At 36.9% G+C, this 16688-nt stretch overlaps 1 protein-coding gene and 1 pseudogene across 1 annotated transcript in view; one reads left to right on the top strand and one right to left on the bottom strand.

Annotated features, from left to right (window-relative positions):
- SYT9 (synaptotagmin 9) overlaps positions 1-16688 on the top strand; it is a 162457-nt gene that overhangs the window by 97445 nt on the left and 48324 nt on the right. The window contains exons 4-5 of the mRNA XM_006907555.3: positions 14080-14200; positions 15672-15843. Coding sequence (XP_006907617.1) covers positions 14080-14200; positions 15672-15843 — 293 coding nt within the window. The remainder of the gene's footprint in view (positions 1-14079; positions 14201-15671; positions 15844-16688) is intronic.
- On the bottom strand, positions 9395-9513 carry LOC112476309 (annotated as a pseudogene).

Here is a 16688-nt window from a genome sequence, read left to right as displayed (position 1 = left end):
TATCAGGAATACAGTTGGAGTTTCCGGGAAAACAGAATGATCAAATCACTAACAGCTTCCATATTACAGGCAGGCCAGGCCTGGGCCAGCACTGTGATTACTATAGGTGATGATTAATGACCCTGGAGAGAAAGGTTGCAACTAGAATTTCCTTTCCGCATGCTAAATAATGATTTCTTGCTGCTATGTCTCACAATGGTTTTTATTTTTGAATGATATTCTGTAATAACAAGATGTCTGAGTAAGTCGGTAGTGCTGGGGAAGATCGGGGGTGGTAGTGACCAGCTGTCCCGTAGCTTGATGGCTCACTGGAAATTTGACCCAGAGGCTCCAGGAAGCTAGGCTTCTGGGGCTGCAGCAGATATCCAAGGATCCTTGCACTTCCTCTTCATTTGTGCATCAATTCATTAATTCAAGAAATATTGATAAAGCTACTCCTAAGTGTCAGCTACTGAGAGAGATGGGTAAGTGGAACTTTTCCTTGGAGAGCTCACAGACTGGTGAGACTGAGAAACAAGTAATCGATTGCATTAGTAATAATAGTTACCTCATATTCAGTAGTTACTGCATACTGTTTTCTCATTTCATCTTTTTAATAACCCTATGCTTTAGATGCTAATTCCAGTTTCCAGGAGGAAATAGAGAACTGAGAAACTGAGAAATTATGTAGCTTGTCCAAGTTTGTGTAATAGTAAGTGAGGTGCTAAAAATTGAACTCAGTTTCAGTCAGTTGCACTGTATGTCCAGGCTTCAGGGCCTTCAACACCAGTTAAGAGAAGCAAATACTTTCAAATACTTTGATTCTTTTAAAATTTACCTCTATTTATTTTTTAAATGCTTTATTTAGATTTAGTTTTAGATTTCTATTGAATTTTATTATGGAAGATGAGAATTTAGCTCCTAAGTTCACTAGGTACACATACTCTTCCCTCCCCCATCTTAAATTTGTGGAGGTAATGATTCATGTGTAATCATGCTATGTAAACTTAGTTTATAGCTGAAGCATGCAGTGTGCTGTGATTACACTGTCTTCCCCCAGCTCTAACCCTGGGGGATGGTCATTTGTATCTCTGGCCTTGCTCTTTCCAGTGATCTCCGTACTCATATCTAATTGGCTATCTAACATCCCCATTTGGATCTCACGTTTAACATATGCAAAACTGAATTCTGGGCTTCTCCCATGGCCCAATGCCTTCTCCCTCTTCACTTCCACCATTCCATTAACTTAGGCTGAAAATACTGGAATCATCCTCGACTTCTCTCTTTCTATTGTTTATTAGAAAATCCTGTTTTATCTTCAAAATGTAATGACTTCTCTCACTCTCTACTGCTTCTCTGGACCAAGCCACGTCACCTCTCACCAGGTTCATTGCAACAATCTCCTAAGTGATGGCCCTGCTTTTGCCCCTGTCCCCTAGACTATTCTCAACACAGCAGCCCAGGTGATCCTGTTAATATAAAGTCACATCGTGCTACTTTTCTGCTTCAGCTTTTTTAATGGCTCCCATTTCCACTCAGGACGTAAGCCAACATCCTTTTAGTAACCTACATGATCTGGTCCCCCACACCTCTCTGACCTCGTTATTTTTCCTCTCTTCCTTTTATACTATGTCTTTTCCCTTCCTCAGACGTAACAAGTCAGCCCAGCCTCAGGTATGGGCCCTTGCTCCTTGGTCTGTGCAACCTGTCAACATTGCTTTAACTCCCTTCTCTACTTTTTTTCTCTCCATTTTATCATACGTGTGTGTTATATGTGTATTTGTGTGTGTGTATAAAATTAATTTTGCTCATTGTCTGACTTCACACACAAGAAATTATGCCTCATAATGGCAAACGATTTTTGCCTGTTTGCTTCACTGATGGATTCTCAGCACCCAGAAGAGTATCTGGCAGATAATTGCATTCCATAAATGTTTGTCGAATGAAGAATAAACAAATAAATTATCTTGGTTTTATTTGCCAGGTGTGGGTGTGTGTGTGTCCATGCACCTATCACTAATTCATCCAAAATTCTGTCAGACGTCTAAGCCTCTTAATAAATACACCAAGTTTCCTTTCTTTCTGTAGAGCAGGGGTCTGCAATCCTGCAGCCGTGGACCTGTTGCCTGTTAGGAACTGGGCCACACAGCAGGAGATGAGTGGCAGGTGAGCGAATGAAGCTTCATCTGCATTTGCAGCCACTCCCCAGCACGAGAATCACTGCCTCAGCTCCACCTCAGATCATCAGGCATTAGATTATTCTCATAGGAGTATCGGTCCCTGTTGCCAAAAAGACTGGGGACCACTGCAGAGGACAGCCTTCTAGGGCAGAGAGCAGAAAGTGGTGTGGAGAGACAAATGAAGAGAACCAGTATGTAAGACAAATGTCCATACATGCGTGAGTTTATTTCTGAGTTCTATACAACTCCATTAGTCTATTTGCCCTACACAAATGCTACACTAGGCCAGTCCATTCTGGACACTGGTCCAGTAGCATTCTAATAAGTTTTCTTCTCCAGTAAAGTAAGGTCTCCCAATTTGTTCTTCAAGATGATCGTGACTATTTTTGGATGTTTTCATGTCCAAATAAAATTTAGGATCAGTTTGTCAAGTTGCAGTCTAATTGGAATTACATTTAGCCTGTAGATCAGTTTGGAGAATATCTTTATTAATATAAAGGCTTCCAATCTATGAAAATGGTATATTTTTTTATTTATTTAAAACTTCATTAATTTTACTCAATAATGCTTTATATTTTTTCAGTAAAGAAATATTGGACATTTTGGGGTAAATTTATTCCAAGATACTTGATTTTTTAAGGCTATTTTAAAGAGTATATTTCTATTTTTATTTTTTACCTATTTTTCTGGTATAGAAAAGTGAAATTTATTTTTGTCCACTGACTCCATATACATCAATTCATAAAACATCAATAATATGCTTATTAATTCTAATAATTTATAGTTTTTTGGATTTTTTTACACATATCTAATAAAAATGATGAAATAATTCTTCATCAACACTTTATACCTTTTATTTCTTTTTATGCCTGACTTCACTAGCTAGGACCTCAAGTACAACATAGAATAGAAGTAGTATTCTTATTTTTTTTATATGTTCTTATTTCTAACATTAATTATGAAACTTACCACATATCGGCATTAAGTATACCATTGCTGTAGCCTTCTTTTTAGATGTTCTCCATCAGATAAGCAAATCCCCCTTCCATATCAGGTTTATTAAAAGCTTTTACTGTAAGTAAATGCTCGATTTTATCATATTTTTCTACATTCATTTAGATAATTACATGATTTTTTTCTCTTTATCTGTTATATTTTTATGTGATTCATAAATTTATTCTGAGCTGGCCCTAAACAGAATTACTTGCAGTAAATGCTCCTGCAGTTTCACCTTTACACAAAAATGTTCACTAAAATTGAAAAAGAAGGTATCAGTATTAGGACACACACACACACACACACACACACACACACACACACACACACACACGGCAGATTTGAGTAATGGTTTTACGGTTTTGTTTTTATTCAGATGTAATTGACATATAACATTGTGTAATCTTTATTCTGTTATAGACAATTATGTTTTTATAACTTCATATGTTAATTCAACCTTGTAAACTGGAGATAAAACACATCTGTTAGTATTATAATCATTTTTGTGTTTTTCTGCATTCAGTTTTCTAACATTTTGTTTACTTTTTTAATCTCAGCTCAGGTATAATTGATCTGTAATTTTGCCTTTCTTGTAATGGCCATCTCAGATTTCGATACTCAAAATATGATGGCTTCAAAAATGAATTGTGGAGTAGTCCCTTTTTTTATTTTTTATGAAAGTGACTGCATAATATTCACTTTATTTCTTCTCTAAGTATTTAATAGAATTTACCAGTGAACCTAACTGGGCCTGAAATTTTCTTTATGGTGATATGTTTAATTACAGATTCATTTCTTGAATGAGCCATAGAAATTCAGTCTTTTTTTCTTTATATCAATTTTATAAGATTATGTGTTTTGAAAAATTCATTCATTTTTGTTTAATTCTTAAAATCTATGGATGTAAAGCTGTTTATAAAATCCTTTTATTATATATATTTTATTATTATTATTATTATTATTATGGTGACATTAATTAACAAAATCCAGTAAGTTTTACGTGTCCAGTTCAACAGTAAGACATATATATATTGTATCGTATGTTCACCGCCCATAGTTAGATTTCTTTCCGCTACCACATATTTGACCCTTTTTACCCCATCTACCTCCCTCTTCCCTCTCTCCCCTTACCTTCTGGTAACCACTAGTCTATTGTCCATGTCCATGAGTCTCTGTCCTGTTTGTTTGTTGCTTTTAGATTTATATCCCACTTATAAGTGGTAAACAAATATATCAACTGATCACTTAGAAAGAGATTAAAGTAAGAAAGAGAGTTCTAACTAACATCAACCATTGAGGAACAAGCAACATCAGTGAAAACAATATATCTAAATACCTTTTGGAGAAATTTCAGAAGGTACAAGTGCAAAGTAAAAGTACAGAGAGACATTCTTAAAACCTCCTTGAAAGAAAAAAAAAATCTGCAAAAGAATGGCATTAAACACCCCAGCTACGATATGAGGTACTAGGAGACATTGTGACAATTTGAAATGATTCTAAGATAAAATAATTTGAACCTAAATTCCATGCCCTGCCAACTTTCTTTTAAGAATTAGAGCACAATAGAAATTATTTTATTGACTACCTGTGAACCTTCAGTGGGGGAAAAAATGGTATTCAAGGACATACTCAAGCAAAATGAAATATGTATCTAAAAAGGGAATGATTTGAATTTTAAGAAACTATGGTGAGCCAAGAAATGAGAATATTTTAACTATAGTTTAATTGATTGTTAATAATTTAGCTATGAAACATAATGGAATAGTAAGAAATCGTATTTTGAAAGACAAAAGCATAATAAATTCTAGGAAGAAGAAGATTTAGATACAATATTAACAAGCTTGATTTGATAGACATATAGGAGTTTATCCCCTATAAGTAGAGTATATACATCATTTTTAGGTGCATTTGAGCACAAATGAGTGGACTAGAATAGGATAGATAGGATAGAATAATATTTTAAATGGTTGAAACCATCAAGTTATATTCTCTGAACTCAAGGCAATAAAACTAGAAAATAAAAATATAGTCCTCTGTAAAATCTTGTCTTCTCAGAATTTTAAAATCTCCATTATTAGTTTATATACAAAAAAAAATTAACCAATTTTAAGTGTACACATTTTGTCACCTGCATATAGTCATAGTAACCACCACCATAATCATGATATGGAATATATCTCTCATCCCTAAAGGTTTTCCAGTGCCCCTTTACAGTCAATCCCCTCTTCCCACTCTTGGCCCCTAGCACCCACTGACCACTTTATGTAACTGTTATTTTGCTTTTCCTAGAATTTCATTAAAGAGAATCACACTATATGTTGTCCTTTGTGTGTGCCTTCTTGCACTCAGCTTGAGGCTTTTGAGATTTTTGTCGTTTCTTGTGTTAGTAGTTTGTTTCATTTGGTTGCTGTGTAGTATTCCATTGCATGGGTATACATTTTTTAATCCATTTATCATTTTGATGCTACATTTGGATTTCTTTTCTTTTGGGGTCAGAACAATTGCATAATAGTCTTTGGATGGATGTGTGATTTTCTTTTACTTGGGTAAATAACTAGATGTGGGATTTCTGGGTCATTTGGCAAGTGTATTTGTCTAACCTAAAGTCACAAACATTCCTCTCGTGCTTTCTTCTAGAATTTTCATAGTTTCAGTTGGGAAAACTTTAGGGAAACTTCCAAACTATTTTTCTAAAATGGTTGCAACATTTTGCCTTTCCAGCTGCAGCTTATGAGAGGGTAAATTGCTTTACATCTGGGCAATAATTCATAGTCAGTCTTATTAGATATTCTAGTGGGTGTGTAGTGGTATCTCACTATGATTTAATGTAATTTTGATGAAGTGTCTGTTCAGATCTTTTGTCCATATTTTTGTCAGGTTGTTTCTCTGACTTGTAGGAATTTTTTATATATTCTGGATGTAAGTCCTTTATTAGCTATATGTTTTGTAATATGATCCTTCAGCCTATGGCTTAGCTTTTCCCTTTCCTAACAGTGTGTTTTGGAGAGCAAACATTTTTAACTTTACTGAAGCAGTTTATCAGTTTTTTCTATGATACTTTGTGCTTTTTGTGTTCATCTAAGGAATCGTTGTCTAACCTAAAATCACAAACATTTTCTCTTATTCTTTCTTCTAGAATTTTCATAGCTTTAGTTCTTACATGATCCATTTCCAGTCGATAATTATTTTATATTATGTGAAAAAAAACCATGGTTCTTTTTTTCCCCAAACCGAGATCCAACTACTCCAGTATTATCTGGTGAAAGAGTATCTTTGCTTCATTAAATTATGTGGCACCTTTCTAGCAAATCACTTGACAATATAAATGAGGGTCTACTTCTGGCCTCTTCATTCAGTTCCGTTGATTTATATGTCCTTTTGCCAGTACCTCATGATCTTGATTACTATAGTTTTATTCTGTGTTTCATTATCAGGTAGTGTTAAGTCCTCCAACTTTGTTCTTTTTCAAAATGATTTTTAATGTTAAAGGGTTTTTTTGCATTTCCATATAAATTTTAGAATCGATTTGTCAACATCTACGAAAGGTATATTGGGCTTTTGATTTAAATTGTATTGAATTTACAGATCAATTAGGGAAGAATTGTTATTTTAATGGTGTTGAATCTCTTGCTCCATAATGTGAAATATCTCTTCATTTATTTTTTATCTAATTTTTCTCAGCAATTTTTTATAGTTTTCGATGTACAGATTTTGCACATAATTTTCTAAATTTATCCATAAGTATAAATGTAAATGTATTTGTATTTTAATTCTCAATTCTTTTGTTTCCAGTATGCAGAAATAATATTTCTTTATATTGCCCTCGCTGGCCTTGCTAAACTTATTTATTTTAATAGCTTTTTCTAGATTCATGAGGATGTTCTCTATAAACAATCATGGCATCTGCAAATAAGATGGTTTTATTTCTTCCTTTTTAATGTGAATGTCTTCTATTTCTGCCTTATTTCACTGGCTGGACCCTCTAGTACACCACAGAATAGAACTGGTGAGAGCAGACATCTTAGCCATGTTCCCTAGTCTTAGGAAGAAAGTGTTCAGTCTTTCATCATTAAGTATAGTATTAACTAGCATTTTACAGATGTCTCTACAAATAGAAAGAAGTCTCCTTCTATTCCTAGTTTGCTGATAGCTTCTATCCTGAATGGGTACTGACTTTTGTCAAATGATTGTTTTGTACCTATCAATATGGTTTTCTATTTTAGTATTTTGATATAGTGGTTTACCTTAAGATTTTCAAGAGTTAAGCCAAACTGGACTTCCCAGGAAAAATCCCACTTGTTTACTATGTTGCTGAGTTTGGTTTGCTAAAATGCTATCAAGGATAAATGTGTCTATGTTCATGAGGATACTTGTCTGTAGTTATAATATCTTTTTCTATTTCTAGGATCAGGATATTGCTGTCCCCATATAATGAGTTGAGAAATGTTCTGACCTCTTCTGTTATCTGGAAAGGCCTATGTAGAATTGGTATCATTTCTTTCTGAAATGGGCTGGAGTTTTCTTTGTGAGAAAGTTTTTAATTATGACTTCAATTTATTTAGTGGATATAAGACTATTCCGGTTATCTATTTTTTTCCTTAGTTTTAGTATAATGGTTCTTGTCTTTCAAGTAATTTGTTCATTTTATCTAAGCTGTCACATTTATGGGGATAAAATTGTTTATAATATTCCCTTATTATTTTAATTTTATAGTATCTGTACAGATGTGTCCACTTCCATTTTTGATGTTGATAATTAATATTTTTATTTTCTTTCCTGGTCTTGTAAGGATGTTGGTTTCATTGGTTTTTCTGTAGCGTTTCCATTTTTTTATATTTCATTGTTTTCTACTCTTATATTTATTATTTTATTCTTTTTATCATTTTGTGTTTGATTCTCTCTCTCTCTCTTTTTTTTTTTTTTTTTTTTTTTTGTGATCCTAAGTTGAATCTCAGACTTTTGTATTAAGGTGATACTTCTGTTTGCATAAAACATTTTATGCTATAAATTTCTTTATAACCTCTGCTTTGGCTGTGTCCTACAAATTTTGATAAGCTGTTTTCATTTTCATTCTGTCAAAATAATTTTTAATACCACTTGCTGGGGTTTTTTTTGTTGTTGTTGTTTTTGTTTTTGTTTTTGTTTTTGTTTTTGCCTGTGTGTAATTTAGAAAAGTATTATTTAACTTCCAAATATTAGGTGATTTTCCAGATAACTATGATTGAATTCTAGTTTAATTTTATTCTTGTTGAAAAACATACTTTGTATGATTTCAATCTTCTTGAATTTAATGGTGAATGTTTGGTGTATACTTGAAAAAAATATGCATTTTGCTGTTGTTGGATGGAGTATTAATGGATAGAGTAAATGTCAATTAGGTCAAATTGGTTGATAATATTGTTCAAGTCCATTATATCCTTGTTTTCTCCTTGCTTGTTTAATCAATTACTGATAAAGCAGTATTGTTTCTCTAACTCTGCTTGTGGGTTTGCCTATTTCTCCTCTTAATTCTCTTAGACTTGTTTAAGATATATCAAAGGATTATGTCCTCTCAATGATTTGACCCTTTATTGATGAAATATCCCCTTTCTCCTGATAATATTTCTTGATCTGAAATCTTCTTTGATATTAATATAGCTAGTACAACTTTCTTTTGGTTAGTGTTTACATGGCCTAATTTTTCATGCTCTTTATAACCTTTATCATGATATTTGAAGTGGGTTTCCTGTAGACAGCATATATAGTTGAGTTTAGCTTTGTTATGCTATATGACAATTTCTGTCCTTCCAATTGAAGTTATTAGATATAGACATTTAATGTAATTATCAATATGGTAGAGTTCACAACTACCTTTTTTATTTAGTCCATCTGTACATTTTTTCCTGCCTTTTTTTGGATTGAGTATTTTATGGTTCCATTTTATCTTCAATAATAGCTTATTACATATACCTATTAGTTCTTTTAGTGGTTACTCTATTCTTTATAATATACATCTTTATATTATTTTATCTAATCTTTATTGTTTTCTTCTGATCACTTTTCTTTTAATTTGTCATTATTTTCTGGTTTCTTAGAGTAGAAGCTAAAGTTATTGACTTGAGATTTTTCTTCCTGTGTAATACAGGCATTTTTAGTGCTATAAATTTCCCCCTAAGTGCTGCTTTAGCTGCATTTCACAAATTTTAATGTTATGTTTTTATTTCTTTTAGTTCAGAATACTTTCTTTTTTTTTTTTTTAACACCTACAGCACCTGCTATTCCTAGGTAGTCTCCCATCCGAGTACTAACCAGGTCCAACCCTGCTTAGCTTCTGAGATCAGACAAGATTGGGCACATTCAGGGTGGCATGGCTGTAGACTCAGAATACTTTCTAATTTCTCTTTTGATTTCTTCTCTTATCCATGGATTATTTAGAAATATGTTATTTAGTTCTCAAATATTTGGAGATTTTCCAGACAAGTTTTTGTTCTTGGTTTCTAATTCATTTCCATTGTAGCCAGAAAATATACTTTGAAACTTCTCAAATTTAATTGAGACTTGTTTTATGGCCCAGAAATGATCTATCTTGTTCAGTGTTCTGGGTACCCTTGAAAAGAATGTATACTCTGCTGCTGTTTGATGGAGTGTTTTTTTAATGCTAACATAGTTAGCCCAAATTAGTTGATAGTGTTGCTCAAGTATTCAAATTTTTGACAATAACTTGTTTATCCTCACAATTCTGTCAATTTTTGCTTTATATATTTTGAAGGTATGCTATCGGTTGCTTAAATATTTAGAATTGTTATGTGCTTTTGATGAATTGACCTCTTTATCATAAAGAAATGACCTTCTTCCTGGTAATATTCATTGCTCTGATATATACTTTATCTTATATTAATTTAGCCACACCAGATTCCTTTTTATTAGTGTTAGTATGACATATCATTTTTTATTCTTCTACTTTTAATATACTTATAGTTTAATATTTAAGTAAATTCCTTGTAGAGAGCATAAAATTGGATCTTGCTATTTTATTGAATCTTTGTCTTTTATTTGGATGTTTATATCATTTACATTTGATGCAGTTATTGGAATAGTTAGGTTTAAATTTAACATCTTACTATTTTTTTTTCTTTCTTTCAGATTTGTCTTTTCTGATCCTATTCCCTTTCTCTTTTTTCTGTCTTCTCTGGATTAATTTAACATTTTAAAGCATTCATTTTATCTCCTTCTTTGGTTTATTAGCTATAAATCCTTGTATTATTTTAGTCATTTCTCTTAGGTTTATAGTCTACATCTTTACATGTATAACCTAACTTAAAGTTATATTATACTACTTGTACTCTATATAGTACAAGAACCTTACAACAGTTCTAGCTTCATATATTCCCAATGAATAACCTCAATAAAATGAGAATTTCTCTTTCTCAGTAGTGATTTTTCAGTCTCAGAGAGGATTGTAAGTGGCCCTGCTTGGGTTACATACTCATCCCTGAACAGACAACAGTATACTGGGGCAGAATATTTTGGAAAGCCTGACTTCCTGCTGCAGCCCTAATAGAACTTCCTAGAATTGGGAAAGAGCTCACCAGAGGAACCTAGGAAGAGAAATGCAAAAGTGTACTAGTTAGACAAAAACTAGAGCTATCATAGACCACTACAGGCAAACATATTACAGAAAGAGTTTACAGATTGGATGGTAGAGAATTTGCACATGCTTGCTAAAAATTTCCAATATATCTTGCCAATAATACCGAATTTGGCCACACAAAGTGGGAGCAAATGAAGCATTTCTCTGTATGACATTTTAGTTTCCCTGGTACCCCTCAAGGCACTCAGCCACCAGTGACACTTCTACTGTCTGATTCTTGTCAAGCTGAAAAAGAAACTAAATGCTCCACTCTCCTTTTATATTTGACTTTTATCGGCATTCTGAAAAAAATTTTACTAACAGTATAAGCACTCTGTATAAGGCAGAGTTTCTCAACCTCAGTGCTGTTGACATTTTGGACTGGCTAATTCTTTGTAGTGAGGGGTTGCCCTGTGCGTTGTAGATTGTTTAGCAGCATCTACTCACTAGATGTCAGTGACACAACCACCTGCCCAGTTGTGAAAATCAAGAATTTCTCCAGGTAGTGGCAAATGTCCCCTGGGGGAGCAAAATTGCATGTGGTTGAGGGAATATTTACGAACATCAGGATCTACAGGTTCTTGACCTCAAATTAGCATCAGGAGATGGGGAGAAAGCAGAGTTAGCATTAGGTGCCATCAACTCCTGTTTCATACCCCATCAAGCCTATCTTTCCATGTCTGTTGTTCACTACTGCAGAAACAATCCCAGTACCTGGAAAAGAGCACTGCTCGGCAACCACAACCACAACAAATGTTAAAAGAATTAAGTGAGTGGGTGGATGGGTTAATGAATGGATGGAAGGAAGGATGGATGGATGAAAAGAAAAATGTGGATGTTTATCCACAGTGTTACTCTGGGAAAAGTAGTGACATTGGTGGTATGTACTTAAGAAAAAAGAGATATTTTACTGTTTTACTTAAAAATTTCTGTATTTGAATTTTATCATTTTTACTTGTATAACTTGGAAATTTTTGAATGATTTCTTTTTAAAGCACTTGGAGATCAAAGCAAGCATTTTCTCTTTGATAACCATTTCTTTCATTTGCCAAAGGTTGTTCTTTTTTAAGTACAAATGTGGACTTTAGCCCTAGTTCACATTCTGAATATATTACCACCTCTGAAGCTTGATTTCTTTTTTCCTTTTAACTCATGAGAAAACAGTCATATAATATAAATATTTGTGAATAGAGTTTGTGTTGGAAAAAATGTACTTAACACAAAAGTAACCTGACACATCACGTTCCACTCTGCATTGGCCTTGAAGGCAGGGACTGGAGAGCATGCATTGTTACATCTTGAACCCTACAGAGGTTGTGTGGTATGGGCCCTCAGGAATTATATGCTGAAAAGGTTGATAATGATGAAGCTTCACAGGCATGATCTTGGTTACTCCTGTTTTACTTTGTCAAACCAAGATTTTCTGGGCAGGATGAGAGGAGTGGAGGAGTGAGCTAGGTGCAGTTAAGCCCTCCAAAAGAAGAACGGGTGTCGGGGCCTTTCTGCTTAAGGCAAAGGAATAGGCCAGGGAGTAAGGAAGGAAAACAATAATTTGTGGGGATAGCTGTTGCTTCTCTCTCCTGTGGCACCAACGAGAAGCTGGGTCAGAATGTCCTTCGGTGAGAGCAGAAATTCCTCTTGCAGTAGGGGACCCAGCACAAAGCAGTCCAGCACCTGTCCCGTGTGACCGCCCCCTACTCCTGTAGAATTCTCATCTCTCCCCCTCACCTCCACCCCAGAGAAAAAGGCCCAGCCACCTGGGTCTCTTGAGGTCAGGGTTCCAGGAACTGGAGAGCCTGGCTTGTGAGGTGAGATCATTTATTTGCATGCGGCATGTGATACACAAAGATATAAAACAATCCATCTGCCTTAGTGACCAAACAGATTCCCTTCACCTCATCCTCCAGCAGAAGCTGTCAAGGCAGGGAGGTTGGGCGAGGTGACCTTCCAGCTGAATCTGTGCTTCTAAAAATAGAAGCATCCTTGGAGAATTGAGAAGGAGAGGGGAGACTGGATGTTGAGGGCAAAAACTGGACTCCCCAGAGTATTGTCACTATGAAACTGTATTAATTAGACACAGACACCCAGCTCAGTAACCTCAGGTATCACTGAAATCTAAACTAAATGAACTGGCTTCTTTTTTTTCTTTTTCCGGTTACACTCTCCCCAGGCTAAAAAGGAGAAAGACAATCATATCTTCTGACCTATTTGAATGGCTGCATACTGCCTAAGGAGCTGTCTTCCCCAGCAGAGGGCAATGGAGGGTCCTTAGAGATATACCAAGAGGAGGCAAACACTACAGCAAAGTGGAAGCCCCCAGGGGGTGCAGTAGGGGCCTGAGGGTTCTGGGTCCCACCTGTCTCTCCCTGCGTGGAGACTGCAAAGGGGCTCTATCTGAGGCTGGGTGTGTCCAGGGCTGTGGATCTGTAGGGTCACCAAGTGCCACTCTTGGGCTTTTGAGGGTCCTTGTTCAGAGCCATGTAGGGACTGATGAGGTGTTTCCAGGGTCCAGTGGAACTGTTTGCTGGTCTGCATAGGTTGTGCATGACCAGGCTGTGTGCAGTGCCCTGGTGGGTGGAGGTGTGTGCGTGCGTGCGTGTGTGTGTGTGTGTGCGCGTTTTGGGGTGGGGGTGTTTGCAGGAGTTTACAGAGGTACTGTGGCAAACTTGGGACTGTAGGGGAGTATGTGGGGGTGTGGGGCAGGGATGCATATGGACAGTGACTATTTGGAGGACTTTGTGGGCCCATGTGGGGCCTGTGGGGAAAGCTGTGGGGGAGGCTCTGTGTAGAAAACAAGGTGGGAGAGTCTCCAAGGGGCTGTATGGGGAGCTGTTTGAGAGACTACACAAGGCTGCATGGGCTGTGTGCAGAGCATGTGCATGTCCAGGGCTGTATGGGGGACTACACAGTACTGAGGGACACCTCTTTGTGTAGCTTTGTCCTGTGGGCTCTGTGAGGATCGTGGTGGGGATATGAATGGAGACACATGGGTGACTCCATGGGGAGTCTTCTGCTCTAGGGGCTGTGTTCCGGGCCACAGGACCTGCAAGTAGCTAGATAGAAGGTGGCAGAGGCCCTGGATGGCCTCCATAGCTTCACCATCCAAAGATGCACTGTGATTCCTTAGGATGAGGGACCCCAGAAGCGCAGGCGTTTATTCTTCTCATGTGACTGATGGAAGGAAAGAGGCACCAGGGATTCCCGAGATGAGCCAAAGGAGCAGTACCGAGCCTTCCAGTGCTGCCTGGCAGCTGATGCTTTTGCACACTGGGCTGGAGACACTTGATAATGCTTCTGTTTGTGCTTTCTCAACAGGACAACGTGGATCTTGGAGAGTTGATGTTTTCACTCTGCTACCTTCCAACAGCTGGCAGGCTGACCATTACCGTGATAAAAGCAAGGAATTTAAAGGCAATGGATATAACAGGAGCATCAGGTGAGACGTTCTCTAATTCACACTTCCTTGTATATTCTATTGTATGTAGTACCTTATGAAGTTTCTAGTAGCATAATAAAACACATGAACTCTGGAACCAAACTTCCTAGGTTTGATCTCTGTCCTAATACCTATGTGACCTTGGGCAAGTCACTTAACCTCTCTGGGCTTCGATTTGCCATCTGTCAAATGAGAGTAATAATAATTGGCTCATTGGGTTGTTATAAGGTTAAATGAATTAATAAATAGAAAGCCATAAGAATAATGCCTGGTACATATTAAATGCTACATAGTGTTAGCTGCCATTATTATTATTATTTTCCTCTCTTAGGTCTTCTTCACCATAATTGTGAACTGGACCTACAGTTCACATGTGCCGAGATAGCTTATCTAATTGGATCTTTTCTCAGATGTAAGCAGTTACTATCTCAGGCTCATTAAAGATTGAAGATTACTACATCCTTATAAAAGCCTCATCAGTGAACTAAGCAGTTTTGTTTTTCCAGTGAATTGAGCGTGTACCTTAAATTCTAAACCTTAAAAAAAAAAAAAGTCCCAATGTGCAGTTTCTAACATACAAGTTCACAAGCAACTTCTGCTGAGGCTGTTGAAATAGGGTCATAAAATACCCAGTCCACTGTCTGTCGTCACTGAAATCAAAGGACATCAGCTGCAGTATGTTCTGCTTTCTGTACTCCAGTGTTTTTCTAAGCAGAAAAAAAAGATGCTCCATCTGGCCCTCTAAGTCCCTCCTAGACAGTGTGGGAGTTGGCAATGCATGGTTATGCAGGTGACGAGAGAAGGAGCATTCCCCACTGAGCAGTAGGATAGTGAGATGGAACCAGGAAAGTCTCACCTGAAGCAGAGACCGGCCTGTCACCTGTCAGCCCAGCATTGCACCACAGGCAAGCCTGTGTCCTTTCTCTCTCTGATGTGCTGAGTTGCTTCCCGCTTTGCAACCCATCCACAGGCAGCTCTGGGGCTTGAGGCCCCTGCACTTACGGAAGTCCACCCCCTAAAATTCTCCCTTTCCTCTAGGAATTCAGCTTCTCTATTTCCTAAAGACCTGATGTTTAGGAAGAGATTGTCTGGGATGGTGCAGAGTCGGGGCCTACAACCTGTTTGCTCACGCCTTGGAAGTGCCTTTGCATTTCTCTTCCCATCACAGCCAGGCCGGTTGTGAATTCTAGCTGGAACGGTTTCTAATTTGGTAACAGATGTTTTCACACTATTTTTAAATTCCACATATTTTGAGGAGACAGTGTCCTGTACATTTTCGTGAATGAATGACTTAATTATCCTAACTCTAGTCTCTGCCCAGGCATCGTATTAATTAAAATCCTCAAACTCCAGCCCACAGGCACATAAAGGAGTGCTATATACATAGTCCATGAAACTCCACCGTGATAAAACTGCCGACCTAAATCTACATCTAATCTCATAGCACCCCTGCTTCTCATGGTCTGTACAGATCCGTACGTGAAAGTCTCGCTGATGTGTGATGGCAGACGGCTGAAGAAGAGGAAAACATCCACCAAGAGGAACACCCTGAATCCTGTTTACAATGAAGCCATAGTCTTTGACGTCCCTCCCGAGAACATTGACCAAATCCACTTGTCCATAGCAGTCATGGACTATGACCGGTGAGATACCTGGAGCTCTTGCTCAGTACAAGTCTTCTGTGCCCAGGGAGGGCAGAGGGGGAGTGCAGCCATAGAGTCTTAGCTGGCATCTGGGCCACAGGAAATGACTCGGATGAGCAGCACATGGAAAATTGATTGACAGGGAGTCTAAAAACCATGATGTAGAGTTGGGTTAGCAAAGTGCCTCTTGGCTCTCCCATTCTTTTCTCCCCCTTTTTTATGTCTTTCTCTTTCTCCATTCTCCCCTGCCCCCATCTTGTCCCCTCTCCACTCCTGCACACGCCCTAGAATCTCAGGTTGGAGAACTGTGGCCCCACCAGTCATAATCATCTCTTATGCAATCCCGACTGGCCTTTATGGAAAGATTCCAGTCAAAACAACAGAGTGATTACTTTAGCCAGACCATCAACATTTTTAAATACGTAACTTTGTTATTTTTTTTCCTTTTCCCAATGTGTTTAATAAAGATCATTTCCATCCACTTAAGTCTGAAAGCAAACATAGAAATGTTCTCTTGAAAATGCTAGAATCAGTATGGATGACAGGGTACATTAAAATGTATAAGATGCTCGACTTTCTAATTAATACAGCGCAGAAGAGATATTTATAGCCTACATTTTAGCCAATTGTGTATTTAAAGGACAGATTTGAAAAACAGTCACTTTAATATGCAAAGGAAGTACCAACAGGGAATTATACATGTTAAACCAGTCATTAGACTGAAATGAAAAGTCTCTTTTTAATTGGAAACCTCCCACGTGGTCTGGGCACAATTACGAAAAAAATCATTCTGCTCCTAATATAATCTCACAAATATTACTTGTAGCTAAAAATTTTCTCACATA

Source organism: Pteropus alecto, unplaced genomic scaffold (genome assembly GCF_000325575.1).
Source record: "Pteropus alecto unplaced genomic scaffold, ASM32557v1 scaffold402, whole genome shotgun sequence".
In the NCBI taxonomy this organism is placed as follows: Eukaryota; Metazoa; Chordata; class Mammalia; order Chiroptera; family Pteropodidae; genus Pteropus; species Pteropus alecto.
This window is presented reverse-complemented; position numbering and strand designations above follow the sequence as displayed.